The sequence below is a fragment of the Callithrix jacchus genome, chromosome 1 (assembly GCF_049354715.1).
Source record: "Callithrix jacchus isolate 240 chromosome 1, calJac240_pri, whole genome shotgun sequence".
Lineage (NCBI taxonomy): Eukaryota > Metazoa > Chordata > Mammalia > Primates > Cebidae > Callithrix > Callithrix jacchus.
In genome coordinates this window covers 149,578,777-149,596,674 of record NC_133502.1, presented here as the reverse complement: position 1 = coordinate 149,596,674, position 17,898 = coordinate 149,578,777, and the positions used below count along the sequence as shown (strand labels likewise).

The 17,898-nt window shown below is 41.3% G+C and overlaps 1 protein-coding gene across 1 annotated transcript; it reads left to right on the top strand.

The window, feature by feature from the left end:
* Window positions 1–227: 227 nt before the first annotated feature.
* On the top strand, window positions 228–15,259 carry ALDOB (aldolase, fructose-bisphosphate B). Its single transcript, XM_002743150.6, has 9 exons — window positions 228–293; window positions 5,430–5,551; window positions 6,357–6,568; window positions 8,146–8,200; window positions 9,019–9,179; window positions 10,029–10,112; window positions 11,047–11,221; window positions 11,629–11,828; window positions 14,734–15,259. Exons 2-9 carry the CDS (start codon window positions 5,440–5,442, stop codon window positions 14,827–14,829), a joined length of 1,095 nt encoding a protein of 364 aa, XP_002743196.3. The 5' UTR covers window positions 228–293; window positions 5,430–5,439; the 3' UTR covers window positions 14,830–15,259.
* Window positions 15,260–17,898: the final 2,639 nt, after the last annotated feature.

Below are 17,898 nucleotides of genomic sequence, written 5' to 3'. Positions count from 1 at the left end.
ATTAGGAACTATGTGGTCTCAAGACATTCCTTGCAGCTTCAACATTCTATGAGCATAGGAGTATATGAGTATGATTGTAAGGATTGGTTGTTTATGAGCCAATCAGAGATGTTGAATAAACACCTCCCTACTAGGTCAAGGTAGAAAGGGGAGGGCAAATGTTGATAAAAAAAAAAAAACAACTTTGATGAGAACTCTATAAAAATTGTGTGCTACCAAAGATCTGTCCTATTTGGCAGCTGCTGCCTCACTCACAGCTTTCGATATCCAGGAGGACTCTTCTCTCCCAAACTGTAAGTAAAAAAGCTTCCTTTGTAAACCTGGACTGTACCAGTGAATAAGGGGTTAATGACAGAACTGAGCTTATAGCGGGGAAGATTAATGTGCCTTTGTTTTAGAGAAAAACTTGTTCATGGCTGAAAACATGATGGCTCTGCTTGGAGAGAAATGCATGTTTTTCTCTCTCTAAGCATAAATGCTCATTCACACCTTTCCTGGCTTTTTGAGAGGTGGCAAATTGCCCAGGATTGATTGCCAGTTACATGTGTTACCTGAATGAGGCCTTTGTGAGTCTCTGATCTAGAAAAAAACACTTGAACACAACTATCGTTAGGTTCTAATCGGTTTTTGAGATTCCTGTTCATTTCAACTCTTGACTCTCTTTTCATAACAACGACTTATTTTAGTGGTTTATTTACATATCTATTGCCTTATGTCATTTTCTACATTCTCTTCCCACACGTACTGGTACTAACACTGAAGTTTCTTTTGTCACAGAAACAAACCCTTGGAGTGTTTTGCCCTTTGCCTTCACTCACTGCTCAAATGAGGAAATACAACAGGGTTGGAAACTTCACTGACCATAGTCATCATTTGATTATGTATTTCCAAACCCTTCATGTTTGACACTTTCTAGAACATTTCACGCTGGCCCCAGACACTGTGAAGAGCCGACAGCCTAAGACAGTAGAAATGAAAAGGTTGTATATTTTCATACATTTGCTCTACTATCTGAAAAACAGGCACTTGTGAGAATATGCTGCCTTTTTAAAAAAAATAACTTCTCTTTAAATAGTTACCTAGGGCTCCATTAGCTAATTTGGATGCCACAGGGCTTGAGTTCTGCCGCTCAGCTGTTCATCACTTTAGCTAAGGCACATCTAGGTAGCATCCAGGCCCAAGTTAGAGCCAGAGATACTGGGCCCCGGAATGGAGAATAGTTGCTGAAAAAAAACTAAGAGTTTCTTTGGCTTCAGCCCAAGCGTAGAGGAAAGAGCCCTACTCAGGACTCTTTCTGGGCTCCTCCACATGTGTTGAAGGACACTGGAAACCAGGCTGTCCTAGGGCTGCCCTAGATCATCCCACCGCACTTGTCACTGGGGCATTGGGGTGGATAATAAAGCTTTGGGCATCTTTACGCATCATATAAGAAAGTGCTGCATATAATGCCTAGAAATCACAGGCTTTCAATAAATAAGCTTCCTTATATTTGTCTTAAAAATCCATTTGTCTTGTACATAGAGAAGCAAATGGACTCTCTGCTGCCGTCTAATTGTCCAGGAATTAAACATTCATATGTTACAAATAATTATGTTTTCACAGAACATCTTCAAGGAATGCAGAAAGAACCATACCATAGGATTCTACCTGCTATTTTGCTGAAGGATTAGAAATAGAATTCTAAGTCATAAGCCAGTAGGATGTGACTTGCAATCCTAGAACATTACAACTTAGAAGGCACATCAGACATAGTCTCTCTGACCTCAGTTTCCTCATCTCTAAAGTGACAGGGTTGCCACAGATATCTCTGAGGTCATTTGTAGCTTTGTTTTTCTGTGGTTACTTTCTGTTGTTAACACAACTTTCCTCCAGATTTATATATACATTACTTGTTACACCTATGTAATAAAGTATGTGATAAAGAACTTATAAAATGAAATGTGACTGGGTGCAGCGGCTCACGCCTGTAATTCCAGCGTTTGGGGAGGCCAAGGTGGGAGGATTGCATGAGCTCAGGAATTCAAGACAAGTCTGGGCAACATAGCAAGACTTCGTCTCTACTAAAAATCAAAAAAATTGGCCAGGCATGGTGGCAGGCGCCTGTAGTTTCAGCTGCTTGGGTATCTGAGGTGGGAAGATCAGTTGAGCCCAGGAGGTCAAGACTGCAGTGAGTCATGATCATGCTGGTGCACTCCAGGCTAGGCAACAGAGCAAGACCCTGTCTCAGAAAACAAAAAAGAAAGAAAGAAAAAGAAAAGAAATGTGAGACTCTTTCCACCCTACCCCTTCTTCAGAGGTAATCTCAGAGTTGTTACTCTTTATACAGACACACAAACAGTATGAGTATATATCATTTTTTTAATTAAAAAAATAGGAGGATAGTATATATTCTTTGAAACTTGTTTTTTTTTTTATTTAATAATATAATGTGAACAAGTTTCCATCACACTGAAAAAAGTTAGCCTGAGACCTCAGAGAGCAGAAGCTTAGCTTAGGGGCACTGAAATCTTTCTGTGTCATTACCCATCCCAGGCTGGCCTCCTGTCTCCCAGTAGTGAACATTGGCCTGTGACCCTGTTTTACGATTAACAGAGAGGCGACATTTGTGCTAACGTGGAACAGACCTTTAATCCCGCTGTAGAAGTTTAACTCCCTGTAAACAGTATTAGCTTGAATTGACCTTTCCTCTGTTACTCTGGTTGAGTCAGCACACCCAGACTGAAGAAAATAGTTTGGAAATAGGTAGATAATAGAAACATGGAGGTACCTTAGATTTTTTTTTTAATTAAAAAAATAGAATTAGTAATACATTGCATTTTATAGTGCTTTGTAAAGCATCTTCATGTTTACCATGCAATTTAACAAATACATTTTGAGCAACTACAGTGAGCAGGGGGCTCACAGATTGCATTTGAGTTACCTGGCAAAGACACAACCAGAACAATCATTAGCACCATTTAATCCATAGTAAACGGAGACTCAGGAAGTTGCCTGACTTGCCCGAGGTTCCAGCTAGATTAGGCAGAGCTGGTTCTTAAACCCAAGTCTGTCTGATCTGCTAGCAGCAAACCTCTACGTGAATATGTCAGATGTTTGAATTAGTAATGTCCATGGTATAATCTCCCACAGCCTAAGGTACTCTGGGGTGTTATCAAGGACATTAGGAGTCATCCAAAGGCCATTCATTTTTTCATTGAGCTCATTCTTTTCCTTGAATAGAAATGAGTACTGCTCCTTATCTCAGTTTTGTACCTTCTTAGCTATTTTTCCTTGGACAAATAATTTATACTCTCTTATATTCTTTCCTAATCTATTAAATGGGAGGGCAGAAGAGCCCAACCACCTTCTGGGATTATTTTGAAGACTAAATTATATAACTGCATGTAAAGCCATTAGCAGAGGGCTTGATAATACATGACTACTTGTTGTTGTTATTATGATTGGGCTGATTTTTCCTTTTGTTTCATTAAGAAAACATCTTTCTTTTTCGGTGATTCTCAACTCCTTGGTGCAAATGCCCAAACTGAGAGAGAAAGTTTTCACCTTGCTCTGAGGGTCACCCCAGGTTGGCTTTTTTCAGCTAGATGATCTGGAGGCCAGGTCCAAAGCTAAAAATCCCTGACTCTAATATTAGAGGCTGATATATAAACAGGGCAAACACACTCTGCTGGTGGCTGGGATGTAATGGGCCTTAGAAGGTCTTCTTCTCTAGAAATTGTTGCCCACTAGCTTGCCCTGTTACCCCAATAACAGCACTGTGGTTTCATTATTCTAGGTTAAGACAAGAACCTCTGTTGAAATGGAGAGGCAACAATGAGTTCATCGGTTATACCTTCTCAGGATTTAGCTCAGTAGCTATTCACTCTTTATATCAAGGAACAGAGTACTGAGAGCCTACCCTGAAGGGATGCAGAAAATGTGGAGAAATAGATCTGTCATGAGGACAGGACTGTCTAGGGAGCCTGCTTCACCATAGCTGGGACCTTGGACAAGTCAGTTAGATTCTCTAAGTCTTAGCTTGCTCATTAATTAATTAAGATAATACCTGCTATATGCACCTCATTGCCAGTGGACCAAATGAGACCTGAGGTGTCCCTGGGCTTCCAGGAAGTAATCTGTAGACATGGAGCATCCATCCTGTGCTGAGTGCATTGGAAAGAGAGAAGATAAGGAAAAGGAGGAGACCCCAGGATTGATAGGAAGCTACCTGAGACACTCTTCACAACCATTTTTTCTTTGATAGCCCAATCTATGCAAAAAACACTCTTTGTGACACTCAAAGTGAGAGCTCTTTTTTTTTTTTTTTTGAGACGGAGTTTTGCTCCTGTTACCCAGGCTGGAGTGCAATGGCGCGATCTCAGCTCACTGCAACCTCTGCCTCCTGGGTTCAGGCAATTCTCCTGCCTCAGCCTCCTGAGTAGATGGGATTACAGGCACGCAGCACCATGCCCAGCTAATTTTTTGTATTTTTAGTAGAGATGGGGTTTCACCATGTTGACCAGGATGGTCTCGATCTCTTGACCTTGTGATCCACCCGCCTTGGCCTCTCAAAGTGCTGGGATTACAGGCTTGAGCCACCGCGCCCGGCCAGTGAGAGCTCTTTGAGCTTGCATTTTCAAGAACAAAGTGGCAGTTGACCAGGGGCGATGATTCCCTTCAGAGCACCACCACTAAAAGGGCCACTTGATTAGGGGGTCTTCAAGCCAGAGTCTCCCCTTGCTAAAGCAGTGAAGCTGGAGCAGGGAGTGCAATACAACTTTAGCATCTTCATAGAAACCTGAGCACAGAGGTATTATATATTTAGGCACTTAGGACGCATCCTCCCCAGTCTGCCCCAAGTGGTTTCAAAGATGGTTGAATACAAGGATAAGGAAACTTGCACTCAACCCTCTAGCCCAAGGCCAAAGGGTAACTACCTTGAAGCTACACATAGCTTCAGGACTATGTATAGATTTCTCCTTTCAAGCTTGTTGCCTGGAGAATAATCTGTTGGGACTACAGACTAACAGAGCAAAGTGGAGGATAACTACAGAGGCCAAGAGCTTCATTGTCCTGGCCTCAAGCCATTAAGGAAATCCAGTGTTGTTTCCTTATCCAGAGAATAGAGACAGTCCATTACTGCAGTTCCCTCCATTAGTCATATTTTTGTGGGTCACTAATTAGCTGGTTCAGTGTTAGGATTAATGATTCCAAAGGTCTCCTGGAAAGCATTCTGTCTAGGATAACCATGAACATTCAGCATCCCACCTTCATTCATTACAGCTAATTGCAACTAATAAGTGATGGGGGAAAAGCACACCTCATTTGTTTATCCAGTTGTGGAAATGGGCCAGAGGTGCCACAGGGGTCTGCACCCCCAACTGTCTTGATCATGCATCCATCTGAGCCACCCATGGTTCTGTGCACAACTCTCCTGCATTCTTTTCTAGACCTGTCACCATGGCCCACCGATTTCCAGCCCTCACCCAGGAGCAGAAGAAGGAACTCTCAGAAATTGCCCAGAGAATTGTTGCCAATGGAAAGGGGATCCTGGCTGCAGATGAATCTGTAGGTGAGTGTGAAAAGCAGTCCCATCATATAACAACATATTATTTTTTCTACACTTAGCAAAAACAACTTGATAATCATATTTTTTATGGAAGTCAAGGTTTATGTACACAGGAGTGGGAGCAGAAGACTCAGTAAGTGTAGAACTTTTGAGTCCTATAAGTAGCAGACACATTTCTGAAAGACACAGAAAGAGCCTCAAGCCCTTCATTTTCAGGCTCTTTGCCAGGGGTCATTTGAATCAGCCTTGTAGTAAGGCTAGAAACTTAGTAACTAGCATAAGATCAGATACACAGAAATCTGCTGCTAATGAGAAATCAGTTTAAAGTCAGTTAAGTCAGCAAAGGGAGGAAAGTATCTGCACCTGGAATAGGGCAGGGCTTATGGATGGCAGAACCTAAGGATGCCACAAGGGAGAGCTATGGCAGAGTTCCCCAGCCCACCAGAAAACGACAGAAGCCTGAGAATCAAGAGCGTGCCCCATCCCTCCTTCTGTATGTGCATTCAGAGAGACTGAGGACTGGATCAGGGAGGGCTAGAGAGGGCTTAGAGCTTTACATATCCACCTGGACCCCATGATAGCTTACACCCTGACCGCTACATGCTCAGCCCACACACTCCCTAACCATCAACCTGATAGCAACCAGGGTCTCTGGAACACAAAAAATTGAGGCAGGAGCTTTGACTACCTGAAAAAAGAAAGGGAGCCTTGCTTTCCTCTGTGGAGAGGGCCTCTGAGATGATGTAGAGAAGGGCAACAGAAAAGCCCTGGCTTGCTCCTTATGCTGCCCTCTGCCTTCCCACCGTAGGCACCATGGGGAACCGCCTGCAGAGGATCAAGGTGGAAAACACCGAAGAGAACCGCCGGCAATTCCGAGAAATCCTCTTCTCTGTGGACAGTTCCATCAACCAGAGCATCGGGGGTGTGATCCTTTTCCATGAGACCCTGTACCAGAAGGACAGCCAAGGAAAGCTGTTCAGAACCATCCTCAAGGAAAAGGGGATCGTGGTGGGAATCAAGGTGAACACCTCCGTTCACACCTCACCTCTGCCTTGTCCTAGGCAAACTCCTAGCACACTGGCAAGGGTGGAGCCAACATTCTGAACGTTCTCCTCTTCGAATTTCTCTTCTCACCCTTTTCCATTGCCATCTTCCCACAGACAACCAGATTCTCATCTAGATTTTTCCTCCAGTGCCCTCTTCTTTCACTCAAGTTTTCTACACCTTCTTAATCTCTTTGCATCTCAATCTCATTTCTTAAAATGGGATTCCTATTACTTAAAATGGGAATCTGTCTCATAACGTTCTTACAGGGATGAAATGAGTCAATATTTCTAGACTGGAAGTGGTTGCTTATGGTATAATCCCAGCACTTTGGAAGGCAGAGGAAAGAGGATCACTTGAGCTCAGGGGTTTGAGACCAGCCTGAGCAACATAATGAGACCTTGTCTCTAATAGAAACATAATGAGCAACATAATGAGACCTTGTCTCTCTAACAGAAATTTAAAAAAAATTAGCCAGATGTGTTGGTGCATGCCTGTAGTTCCAGCTACTCAGGAGGCTGAGGCGGAAAGATTGATCACCTGAGCCCTGGAGGTCGAGGCTGCAGTGAGCTGTGGTCACACTACTGTACTCCAGCCTGGATGACACAGTGAGACCTCGTCTCAAAAAAAAAAAAAAAAAGTTTATATTGCATAATTATTCAATTAATGGTAACTATTATAATTATTAAAGCATTTACTATTCTATCTTGTAACTAGGTCTTCCAATAATGCATAAACTTCTCAAAAGTGAAGACTAGCATACATTGGCTGGGCGCAGTGGCTCACGCCTGTAATTCCAGCACTTTGGGAGGCCAAGGCAGGAGGATCACGAGGTCAGGAGATCAAGACCATCTGGCTAACACGATAAAACCCTGTCTCTAATAAAAATACAAAAAATTAGCCGGACATGGTGGCACGTGCCTGTAATTCCAGCTACTCGGGATGCTGAGATAGGAGAATCGCATGAATCCTGGAAGTGGAAGTCGTAATGAGCTGAGGTTGTGCCACTGCACTCTACCCTGGGCAACAGAGTGAGACTCCATCTCAAAAAGAAAAGAAAGCTAGTATCCATTGAGTATGAGCATTTACCATTCTAAGCACTCATTTAGGTCTCATAACCTCTGGCAGTAGACTCAATTATTACCCTTATTTAGAGATGAAGTGAGAAAACTGAACTACAAAGAATAACATAACTTGCCCTTACAGCAAGGCAAGGTCAGAGCCAGTTTAGGCTAATTCTCAAGGTCATGACCTTGGCCTCTGCTATGTAGAGAGTAGAAGTTGTATTCTTATTCTCTTTACCTCCTGTATTAACACAATACCTGGTGTATGCAGCTGCTCAATCAATGTTAGGGTCGATACTCTCACACTGTACCTTCCAGGTAACTTCCCTTCTGCTATGTACTGAACTGTGTCCCTCACAATGACTAATATACTTTCTTAATTCAACTTCTTGGTCTGTAAAAGAGACAAACTATTAGTTCCCAGAGTTCTGCTTGTGTTTCCTGACATCTGACACCTGCGAATTAATTGTTAATTATTTGTATCCACAGTTAGACCAAGGAGCTGCTCCCCTTGCAGGAACAAACAAAGAAACGACCATTCAAGGTAAGGATATTGCCCACTGAGATGCGTCATGACAGTATAAGCTAGAAATTAAGGCAAGTAAAGAAGGGAGCAAGGAAAAACAAAACGCAACTCTTAGGCTGGTCTTAGAGCCACACATGCCTGGTTTTGAATATCACCTCCTCCGTTTAACAAGTGTGAACTTGGGCCAGTCACTGAAATGTTCTGAGCCTCAGTTCTCTGATCTCAAAATGGAGTAACTGTTGTGGGGATTAAATTAGATGACGTACATACGATGCGAACAAAAATACCTTTCACAAAAAAGATTAAACTCTGCACCTGCAAGTATTATTTTTAGAAAAAAATCTATCAGTATAAGAGTGGAAAGGCCCCACACTTTGAGATCAGGTACACCTGGGTTTGAATCCTGGTTCTATCACATGCTACCTAGATAATTTTGCGACGTACTTCTGCCCAAGTAGACAAGCATTAACCCACAACATTGGTTAGCTAAGCAGAATTTGAATCCCAGCTCTGTCATGCTTTAGCAGTTCAAACTTGGTAAATTGGCTTAACCGTAAGAGTCTCAGTTTCCACATTTGTGAAATGAGTATCAAATTAACTATTGCTTTCTTCTATTCTATATGTGGAGTAGATAGTATGTATATCAAAACAATATTTATTAAATCTAGGTCTTCTGGTTCAGTGTTGTGATTAATGCTTATATGCTTAGCTTTTTTCAGTCCTCAAGCTCAGTGAATTGAAAGCTAAGCAAAGGGAGAACTCCTTCACTTTATCAGAGGCCCCATGGTTCAGGTACAAAGGTGCAAGGAAGCCTTTCTCTCTTTTGTGACTTGCAGGGCTTGATGGCCTCTCAGAGCGCTGTGCTCAGTACAAGAAAGATGGTGTTGACTTTGGGAAGTGGCGTGCTGTGCTGAGGATTGCTGACCAGTGTCCATCCAGCCTCGCTATACAGGAAAACGCCAACGCCCTGGCTCGCTATGCCAGCATATGTCAGCAGGTGCTCTGCCTTCCCCTTGGGCTGAAAATGAGTAGGCTAGAGCTTTTCTTTAAACTTTTCTATAACTACACTTGGGCTCTTCTTTCCCCTCACCAGTATATCCTAGTGGCATTTTTCACAACTTTTTTGCTATAGCCAAGTATGGTAGGAAAGATTTGGTCCCACAAGCCAATAGGAGTTCAAGGATAACGAGTTCAAAGCATAAGCTATGAGTTCAAAGGATAATGTCATCAACTGCTGCCCTCTGTCAAAACTCCATAACTGTCTTATAAATGATCAGGCTTTTGAGGCCAGATAACTTGCTTCTCTACACTCTATTACATCCAATACATGATCCTCTTAGATTTCTAGCTGAAGAGTGGCAGCTCTGACCGAGTTCTGATCCAAATAATTCCTTGGAGGGTGATGACCAGATGCTAGAGTTTCCAACACATACTAAAATGTCTCTGGGTCCAAGTTAAGTTTGATTTGCTTCTGTGAGTACTACATTGGGGTTTTTAGAGTTGTGGACAGCTGGAGATTGCCAATTAGAACTATAAATACTGCTTGAATTTCTTCATTAGCCCACACTAGAGGCATTTTTCTTAATGATATATGTTTGAATGCCCTAAAAAGGTAGCAGTTAGGTTCTCAGGCAGTTAGAATAGTCTCTAGAAAGAGATATAGAAATTAAGTGTTTGTATTTATTTTTTACCCTGTTCTGAAAAATTTCACTGGCTTTAAGTCACCTATGTAGTATTTCTCCATAATGGCTTCAATTTAAACTAATTGCAACTGCTGAATCTCCTCCTAAGGAAAGGATGACTGAGCACACAGCTTCACTTTTGCTTCCCTGCTTTTCCTTTTTAGAATGGACTAGTACCTATTGTTGAACCAGAGGTAATTCCTGATGGAGACCATGACCTGGAACACTGCCAGTATGTTACTGAGAAGGTAAGTCTTAAATATAAAGTTCCCAATTCTAGCTGAAAAATCTTATTTTTAGGTAATAGCTATTACTTAACACATAGCAGCTGTGATATTTGAAGTAGTCTTTAGATTGGACTCATTGTAGCATTGAGAAGGTAGGGAGGTGCTCATCAGCCCTTCGCTTTTTTGGCACATGGTATGCTACATATAGAAAAAGCACAGGAGTTGCAGAACCAAGACTTGGGTGGGAGATTCCACTTTTCCACTTGTGGGATATTGGGCAAGTCATATTATCTCTTTTGACTTCAAGTCTATTATGTGTACACAAAGAAATTTTAAAATAAGATATGTGGCTCAAATGAGAAGATGTAATTAGAAAGTACTTTATTCCATCTGATTTTCTAAATTAGCCACAGTATATCTGAAAGAGGGTGGTTCCATTCATACACTGTGAGAACGTAGGAGAGTCATAATGTCACCTGACCTTAGTTTCTCTACTTGGAAAATTACGTGGACTGAAATGTGATCTAAAAGCGCTTCTGCCTCTGAAATGTATGCCTATATAACTACTCAGCTTCTGTAAACATGGACAGTGGAGGCCAGTTTAGATGACCCCAAATAGCTAAAACAATGCAGTCTCAATAGGGGATGACATTGACCAAGGGAGTAATGGGAAGAAAGGAATGAAGGGCTTCTTGGAAGCAGAGCCATGCCTGTCATTCATGCAGTGAATGAGAAGCTAGATTAGGGGTGGCGAATACAGGCCAGTTTGGTTGTGCTCAGTGGCTATGGATTGCAACACACTGGTCTGATGAGGCTTGGAGGTTGGTTCAGAAGCTTTTGCCAAGTGACAAATGAGAATTCCTTTATCCTGCTTTCCTGTGGTGTAAATGTGCCAAGGTCACATGATTCTGAGACTAGCTTTGAGTTTTACCTGGTGGGACCTCTTGTCCTTCAGGTCCTAGCTGCTGTCTATAAGGCCCTGAATGACCATCATGTTTACCTGGAAGGCACCCTGCTAAAGCCCAACATGGTGACTGCTGGACACGCCTGCACCAAGAAGTATACTCCAGAGCAAGTGGCAATGGCCACCGTAACAGCTCTCCACCGTACCGTTCCTGCAGCTGTTCCTGGTAATGCCTTCTTTCTTCTCTAACTCAAGGTCTTGGCCCTCATTCTTTGGAGAGCCATAAGCATTTGTGTTTGTTCAGGAATCTGCTTCGATTCATGAAACAAAATTCTGTTATCCCACAGGCAGCCAGCACTTCCCCTCACACTGAATACCAAGCATCCGAGTCTGCCCAAATGCCCACAACCCCTGTATTTCTTCAACATTTCACTGCCTTCCTTATGTATTTAAAGCCCTTCTCTCTAGCCCAACTAGCTTCAGCAAAAGCAAACTGATTTCTCTGACCCAGTTCAAGCAAATCAAACAGAGAAAAGACTGAGACATTGCATTTATGGTAGGTTCATTGCTTGCTTTCTCAAGCAGGGTACATAAGGTGGGACTAATAGAGCAAAATGGCTTTTCTTCTACCAGGCATCTGCTTCTTGTCTGGTGGCATGAGTGAAGAGGATGCTACTCTCAACCTCAATGCTATCAACCTTTGCTGTCTACCAAAGCCCTGGAAACTAAGTTTCTCTTACGGACGGGCCCTGCAGGCCAGTGCATTGGCTGCCTGGGGTGGCAAGGCTGCAAACAAGAAGGCAACCCAGGAGGCTTTTATGAAGCGGGCCGTGGTAAGATGCTGCTACCTCTTATCTACTTGACTAAGTTCACATTTGGGGCTTGATTCTCTGACATAAAGAAGTGTTGTTTTCAGGCCATGCAGGTATCTACAGATAGTGTCTATTAGGCATTTGAAAATGTGGCATTAGAGCTCAGTATGAGGATAGATGTTAGAGAGAGTTTTGAATTAGCCACACTAGTATAGTTGAGACAATAGACTGAAGACAATTTCAACAGAATCACTTCAGAGGGAAGGAGATAAGAGGACCAAGAACTGAACCTAGGATACTTTTAATTTGGGGAAGATGAAGAAGAAAAGCCACCAAGAAAAGCAGCAATTATATCATAGGATGAACCAAGGATTATGGGAACAAAGAGTAAATAATTTCTTTTTTTGAAATGGAGTCTTACTCTGTCACCCACCCTAGAGTGCAATGGTGCAATCTCGGCTCACTGCAACCTCTGTCTCCTGGATTCAAGCAATTCTACTGCCTCAGCCTCCCAAGTAGCTGGGACTATAGGCACACACCACCACGCCCAGCTAATTTTTGTATTTTTTAGTGGAGAAAGCGTTTCACCATGTTGGCCAGGCTGGTTTGGAACTCCCGGCCTCAGGTGATCTGCCCACCTTAACCTCTCAAAGTGCTGAGATTACAGACGTGAGCCACTGTGCCCAGCCAAGTAAAGAATTTCAAAGGGCCAATAACAACATGCTATACAGAGATTCTAAACAAAGGCCAAGAAAAGGCACTGAGATTGGCATTTAGGAGCATATCAGTGACCCTTACTGAAACACTTTCACTAAAGAAGAAAGGAAAGGTGCCCATTCAAGAAGTTTTTCAGGAAAAGATCCAGAAAGGTTGTCAGGAGAAATGGGGACCACCAAAGTTTTTATTCAAATAATAACCATAAATTTAAAAATACCCTTTATGAGCCTAGAACTGGGGTGAACAAATCCCATATAGCTGTGGCCTTCAGGAAGCTTGGAGTTTAGCCAAATAGGAGAGAGCCTGGTATGTTTAAATGTAAAGCAAGAGGAGACAGTAAAGATGAGGAGAGTGGGGATAACTGAATGGAGAAGAACTTAGAGGAAGCAGAACTGCATGAGACTCAATATTAAACATAGGTGGCATAGCTGGCGAAAGACAAAAGGGGGGTAAGAGGCAGAAAAGAGAACGCGGTTGGAATCAGCTCTATAGAAGTCAAGAGATGTAGCAGTTCATGACTGATTACAGTTAAGGTATCTGCTGAGAATGTTGAAGAAATGGAAATTTCCATACTGACAGTCGGAAAGGGTAGAAAAGCAGTTAAAGGAACTCGCTAGGAAATCAATCAGACATTATGGCCAGACATAGCCAAGCATCAAGTAAGGTGCTGCTGAAATAAGAGTCTGAGTTTGTGGTAGCTTGATTTCTGAATTTTCCTACCAGCTGTCTGAAGCATGCAGGAAGATTTAGATAAACTCGAATGCAAAATAGCAGGGTGGAAGAGTGAAAGTTGAACAGGAAGATAGAAGAGTGACAAATGTTAGCAATAGCCTCAGTTAGCATGCTGACTCCTCAGCAGCATTGAGGAGGCTGGGCAAGGAATCAAGTGCAGTCAGAAGTGTGGTGGTGAGGCCCTAAAGGAAAGGAAAGCCCCAGGGAATCTAAACCTCATCTCACAGGCCTAGGAGAGGTCTGAGATTTTCGAAGTAGTGCTTTACCTTGACTATGGAAAGCAGGGTGTGGCTGTGCTGCTGGGCAGCTGATGGATTGAGGAGACCTAGCTCACTTGACGGAGGGATTGTGAAAGCACAGGTCATGAGGGGCATCCACACAGAAGAAGGGAAGCTGAGTTTATCATCAAGGATGGTGCTTCTCAAGCTCCAGTGTGGATCCAAATCACGTGAAGGGCTTGGTTTTATTGTTGTAATCTTTTTTATTTACACATAATAATTGTATATATTTATGTGGTATCTGTGACGTTTTATACATGCATATAATGTATAATGATCAAATCAGGATAATTAGGGTATTCACTCCAAACACTTATTATTTCTTTGGGCTGGAAACATTCCAAATCTTCTCTTCTAGTTATTTCAAAATATGTAACAAATTATTGTTAACTGTAATCACCTTACTGTTCTATTGAACACTAGAACTTATTCCTTCTCTCTAACTGTGTTTTTGTACCCATTACCAACCTCTTTTCATTTCCCATACCCTCATTTGAAGAGCTCGTTAAAATGCAGATTATGGGCCTCACCCACTGAGTTTCTAATTCAGTAGGTCTCGGGTAAGGCCAGAGAATTTCTATTTCTAACATGTTCCTAAAGGATGCTGGTAGACCATGAAACACACTTTAAGAACTGTTGATGTAAAATGTAGAAATAAGTCCTGGAGAGAATAGACAGTAGCAACAGTGACTAGAAAAAGTGGTACCAACTGAGCTGCATTCAAATATTATCATGTTTCATAATTCTGAATTTACCTTTAACTGGAATGTATACAGGAAAGCAAATGATACCTTAACAACTAAATAAAAATTACATATTCTTCTAGACCAATATAGGTAGGAAATGAAAATGCTTTTAAATAAACATGTTTTTCTTTTGGTATTGTGCACTATACTAGTGAGAAATTTCTCAATTTTAGTTTCTACTGTTGCTGCAATATTGCTGGTACTGAACAGAGATTTTCCCAGTAACTGACACAAACCTCAAACTTACCAAAGAAATGCTCAGAAAACTGGGATAAAAAGGGGAGACACTTTATAGAAGGAAGGGGATGGTATCAGCAGCAATACTCAGCGACATCGCTGTAAAAAAAAGAAAATCTAAGTGAAGGTATGGCTGCTTTCTCAGGAGAAGTAGACAGGGTCAAGGTGAGGTCACATTTACTCTAACTGGTCTCCTCTCTCACGTTTGTCTTCTAGGCTAACTGCCAGGCGGCCAAAGGACAGTATGTTCACTCAGGTTCTTCTGAGGCTGCTTCCACCCAGTCGCTGTTCACAGCCTGCTATACCTACTAGGTTCCAATGCCTGCCAGCCTAGCTCCAGCACTTCTAGTAGGAGGGCTGAAAGGGAGCAACTGTTCCTCCAATACTGGAAATTAGACACAGTTAGATTTGAACTGCTGGAAATACAACACATGTTAAATCTTAAGTACTAGGGGGAAAAAGAATCAGTTGTTGAAACGAAAAAATAAATACCAAGGACCTGATCAAATTTCACATAGCAGTTTCCTTGCAACACTTTCAGCTCCCCATGCTTCAGAATATCCGCCCAAGAAAATAATAGGCTTTAAAACAATATCAGCTCCTCATCCAAAGAACAACTGCTAAATGAAATACCTCATTAGCTGAGTGTAGAGAAGTGCATCTTCTGAAACAATCTCAGCAGTGGGAAGGAGATAGCTGCAACCAAAAAAGAAATAAATATTCTATGAATCTTTGGCTGCTATTGAGTTTCACTTTTCTGCTCTTGTTGTCCAAGGACTCTGTATTTCATTACTTTTGACTCTACTAGACATGACTGGGTTTCGACAGTCAGGTTCTTCAACTCTGGCTATTCATTGGAATTAAACAGCAAACTTTTAAAAACTCTGATGCTCAGGCCACACCCCAGCTCAATTAAATGAGAAACTCTAAACCTGGGATCCTCTATTAGATTTCTTAAAGCTTCCTCAGTGATTCTAATGTACAGTCAAGTTTGAGAACTACCAATCTAAATTTCAAGTTTGAGGATATTTGAAAAGTAAAGCCATTCACAGTAGGAAGCCAGATAAAAATGTAGAATGTTTCTGAGCCACTTGTGGAGTGTAATAAGAAAATTAATGTGACTTTGATGCTTGGAGCATTCCTCTTCAAGTGGCCCAGTTTTGGTGACACAGGACTACACTGTTGTCTGCACGTCCAGGCACATTTCCTAGTTTTGCAGAAAATAGTATTCACATAATTATACTGTATTGACTTTCACTTTTCAGAATTAACCTATGTTATGAAAAATAATTTAAATATTATAACTTTGGATGATATAAAAGTAATGATTTAACTGACAGAAGCTGGGAAATATAAGGGGGAGGAGAATTGGAGGAAAGCAAAAAGAGTCAGGAATACTACTTAAAACAGATGGGTTAAGAAATAGTGCTTTAAATCTATTTAAGTAATAAAAGAAATGGATGTAAATCATTAAAATATATATCTAAAACTAAAATACTGAAGGTAGTATGCTAAATTTCTTACCTTGACTAATACAAAGAAAAATGGTATTTCATAGATTAATAAATGAAGAAACAGAGGCTTAACATATTATTTTGAGGCATAAGAATTAGCCAAAGGAGTTTACTTTAAGGGGAAAGACCTGTGAATGGGGTACAGGAAAGACAACTTTTCCTTCTTACATGCCCTCTACGGTATTTGAATGTTTATTTCCATGAATTTGTCATTACTTTTCTAAAAACAACTATATTCATGCAAGCAATTCAAGCCTACATTAGAGATCCATTAAGCCCACGGCTTTCATTTTACAGATGATAAAACCAAGCCCAGAGAAGTAAAATTACTTGCTGAGGGTCACACATTTATGGTAGAGCTGAGAGATTAAAATTCAGTTCTCTGAATTCAGGTCTCTTGCTCAAAAAATGGAGACAGCCAGAGATTTTGCAGGGCAAGTTTACAGGCTGTGTTCAGTATCTCTGCCACCAGTGGTTTAGGCCTTCTACGTTTCCCCTTAGCATTCAGTCAATCATCAAGCATTTCATCTCTTCTTATGTGCCAAGCTCTCTTAAAAGCCGGTAGGTAACACCTTGTGAGACAAAGCTTTTCCGCCAGATAATTTTTATCTAGATCTTACTCAGCATCGCTATATTTAGATATTTTAAGAGGTATCTAAAGAAACCTCTTAGATTCTTATCAGTTAAGCATGAATTTATAATCAAGGCTGAGTTACTTACCTATTGTGGTCAAGGCTGAATAACATTTTACTGGGAGTGAGACTCTACATAATGCATTTTCCTGGCTACCATCAGCTATATTTTCCCTACTAAAGGACTATAGTTGTCTTTGAAATCTCAATCCCATTAATTTCCTTCATTCAGGGTAATATGAAGACAAGTGTTACAAGGCTACAGACTTCAATTTCTCTGTGATTACTGAGTGAATATTTAGCAGCTTCCCAGTTTTGGTTACTTTGTCAGATTTATTTTAGTAATTATTAAACACCTACTAAAACTAAAACCTAGTACTAGACATAAAAAAATAATTAGAGAAATTTCAGCTTTAGGGCACACCAGACAATTAAGCTTAAATAGCTAAAAGAAACACACAAACCATTGACTGGGGGTTGGTAAGTGGGGAGGAGAGTCAGGGTGTAGAATCAAACGTCTGGGTGTAGAATCAAACGTCTGGGTGTAGAATCAAATGTCTGGGTGTAGAAAAGGGAGAGATGGTATTTAGGTTGGACATTACAACCTAGAACTCATAGAGAGGATACTGCCTGTGTGTAAGAAAATACATTCAGAAGTCACTGAAAGAAGATGACATTTTGAAGCTATCAAGAGCCAAGGCCACACACACACACACACACACACACACACACACACAAAAATGACTAAGTTCTGGAAAGAATGAAAAGAGGAATTTGTTTTGCTCTGAAGAGGGAGGAGGGAAAGAAGGAAGGAAATGGGCAAGAAAATGAGGGAAAAGAGGAAGAAATGAGAAAGGAAAAATAGGAGGCAGGAAAGAAGCTAGGGCAATATGTAATTGCGGGGAGGTGACTGACGGGCTTTTGAGAAGGAGGAGAACTATTATTAAGCATTTAAAGATACTGTCTTCTTGCCAGAAAGAACTGAGTTTCTCATATGAGTCTATATCATGCTTTATAAAAACAAGATACTGAGACGATTCGTAATGATTCATAATGTGAATTAATTTAGCAGAAGCAAAAGCCAACTGTGACAGTGAGAATGTAAGCTTCAGAAACTTGCAGAAATTTTGGAGTGAGCTTTAGGCAAAGCAGAAATGGGACTTTCAGATCATCTGATTTAGCCCTCCTGGAATGAAAGACTCCAGCCGCCGTCTAGATGTTACTTGCTTGAGCAA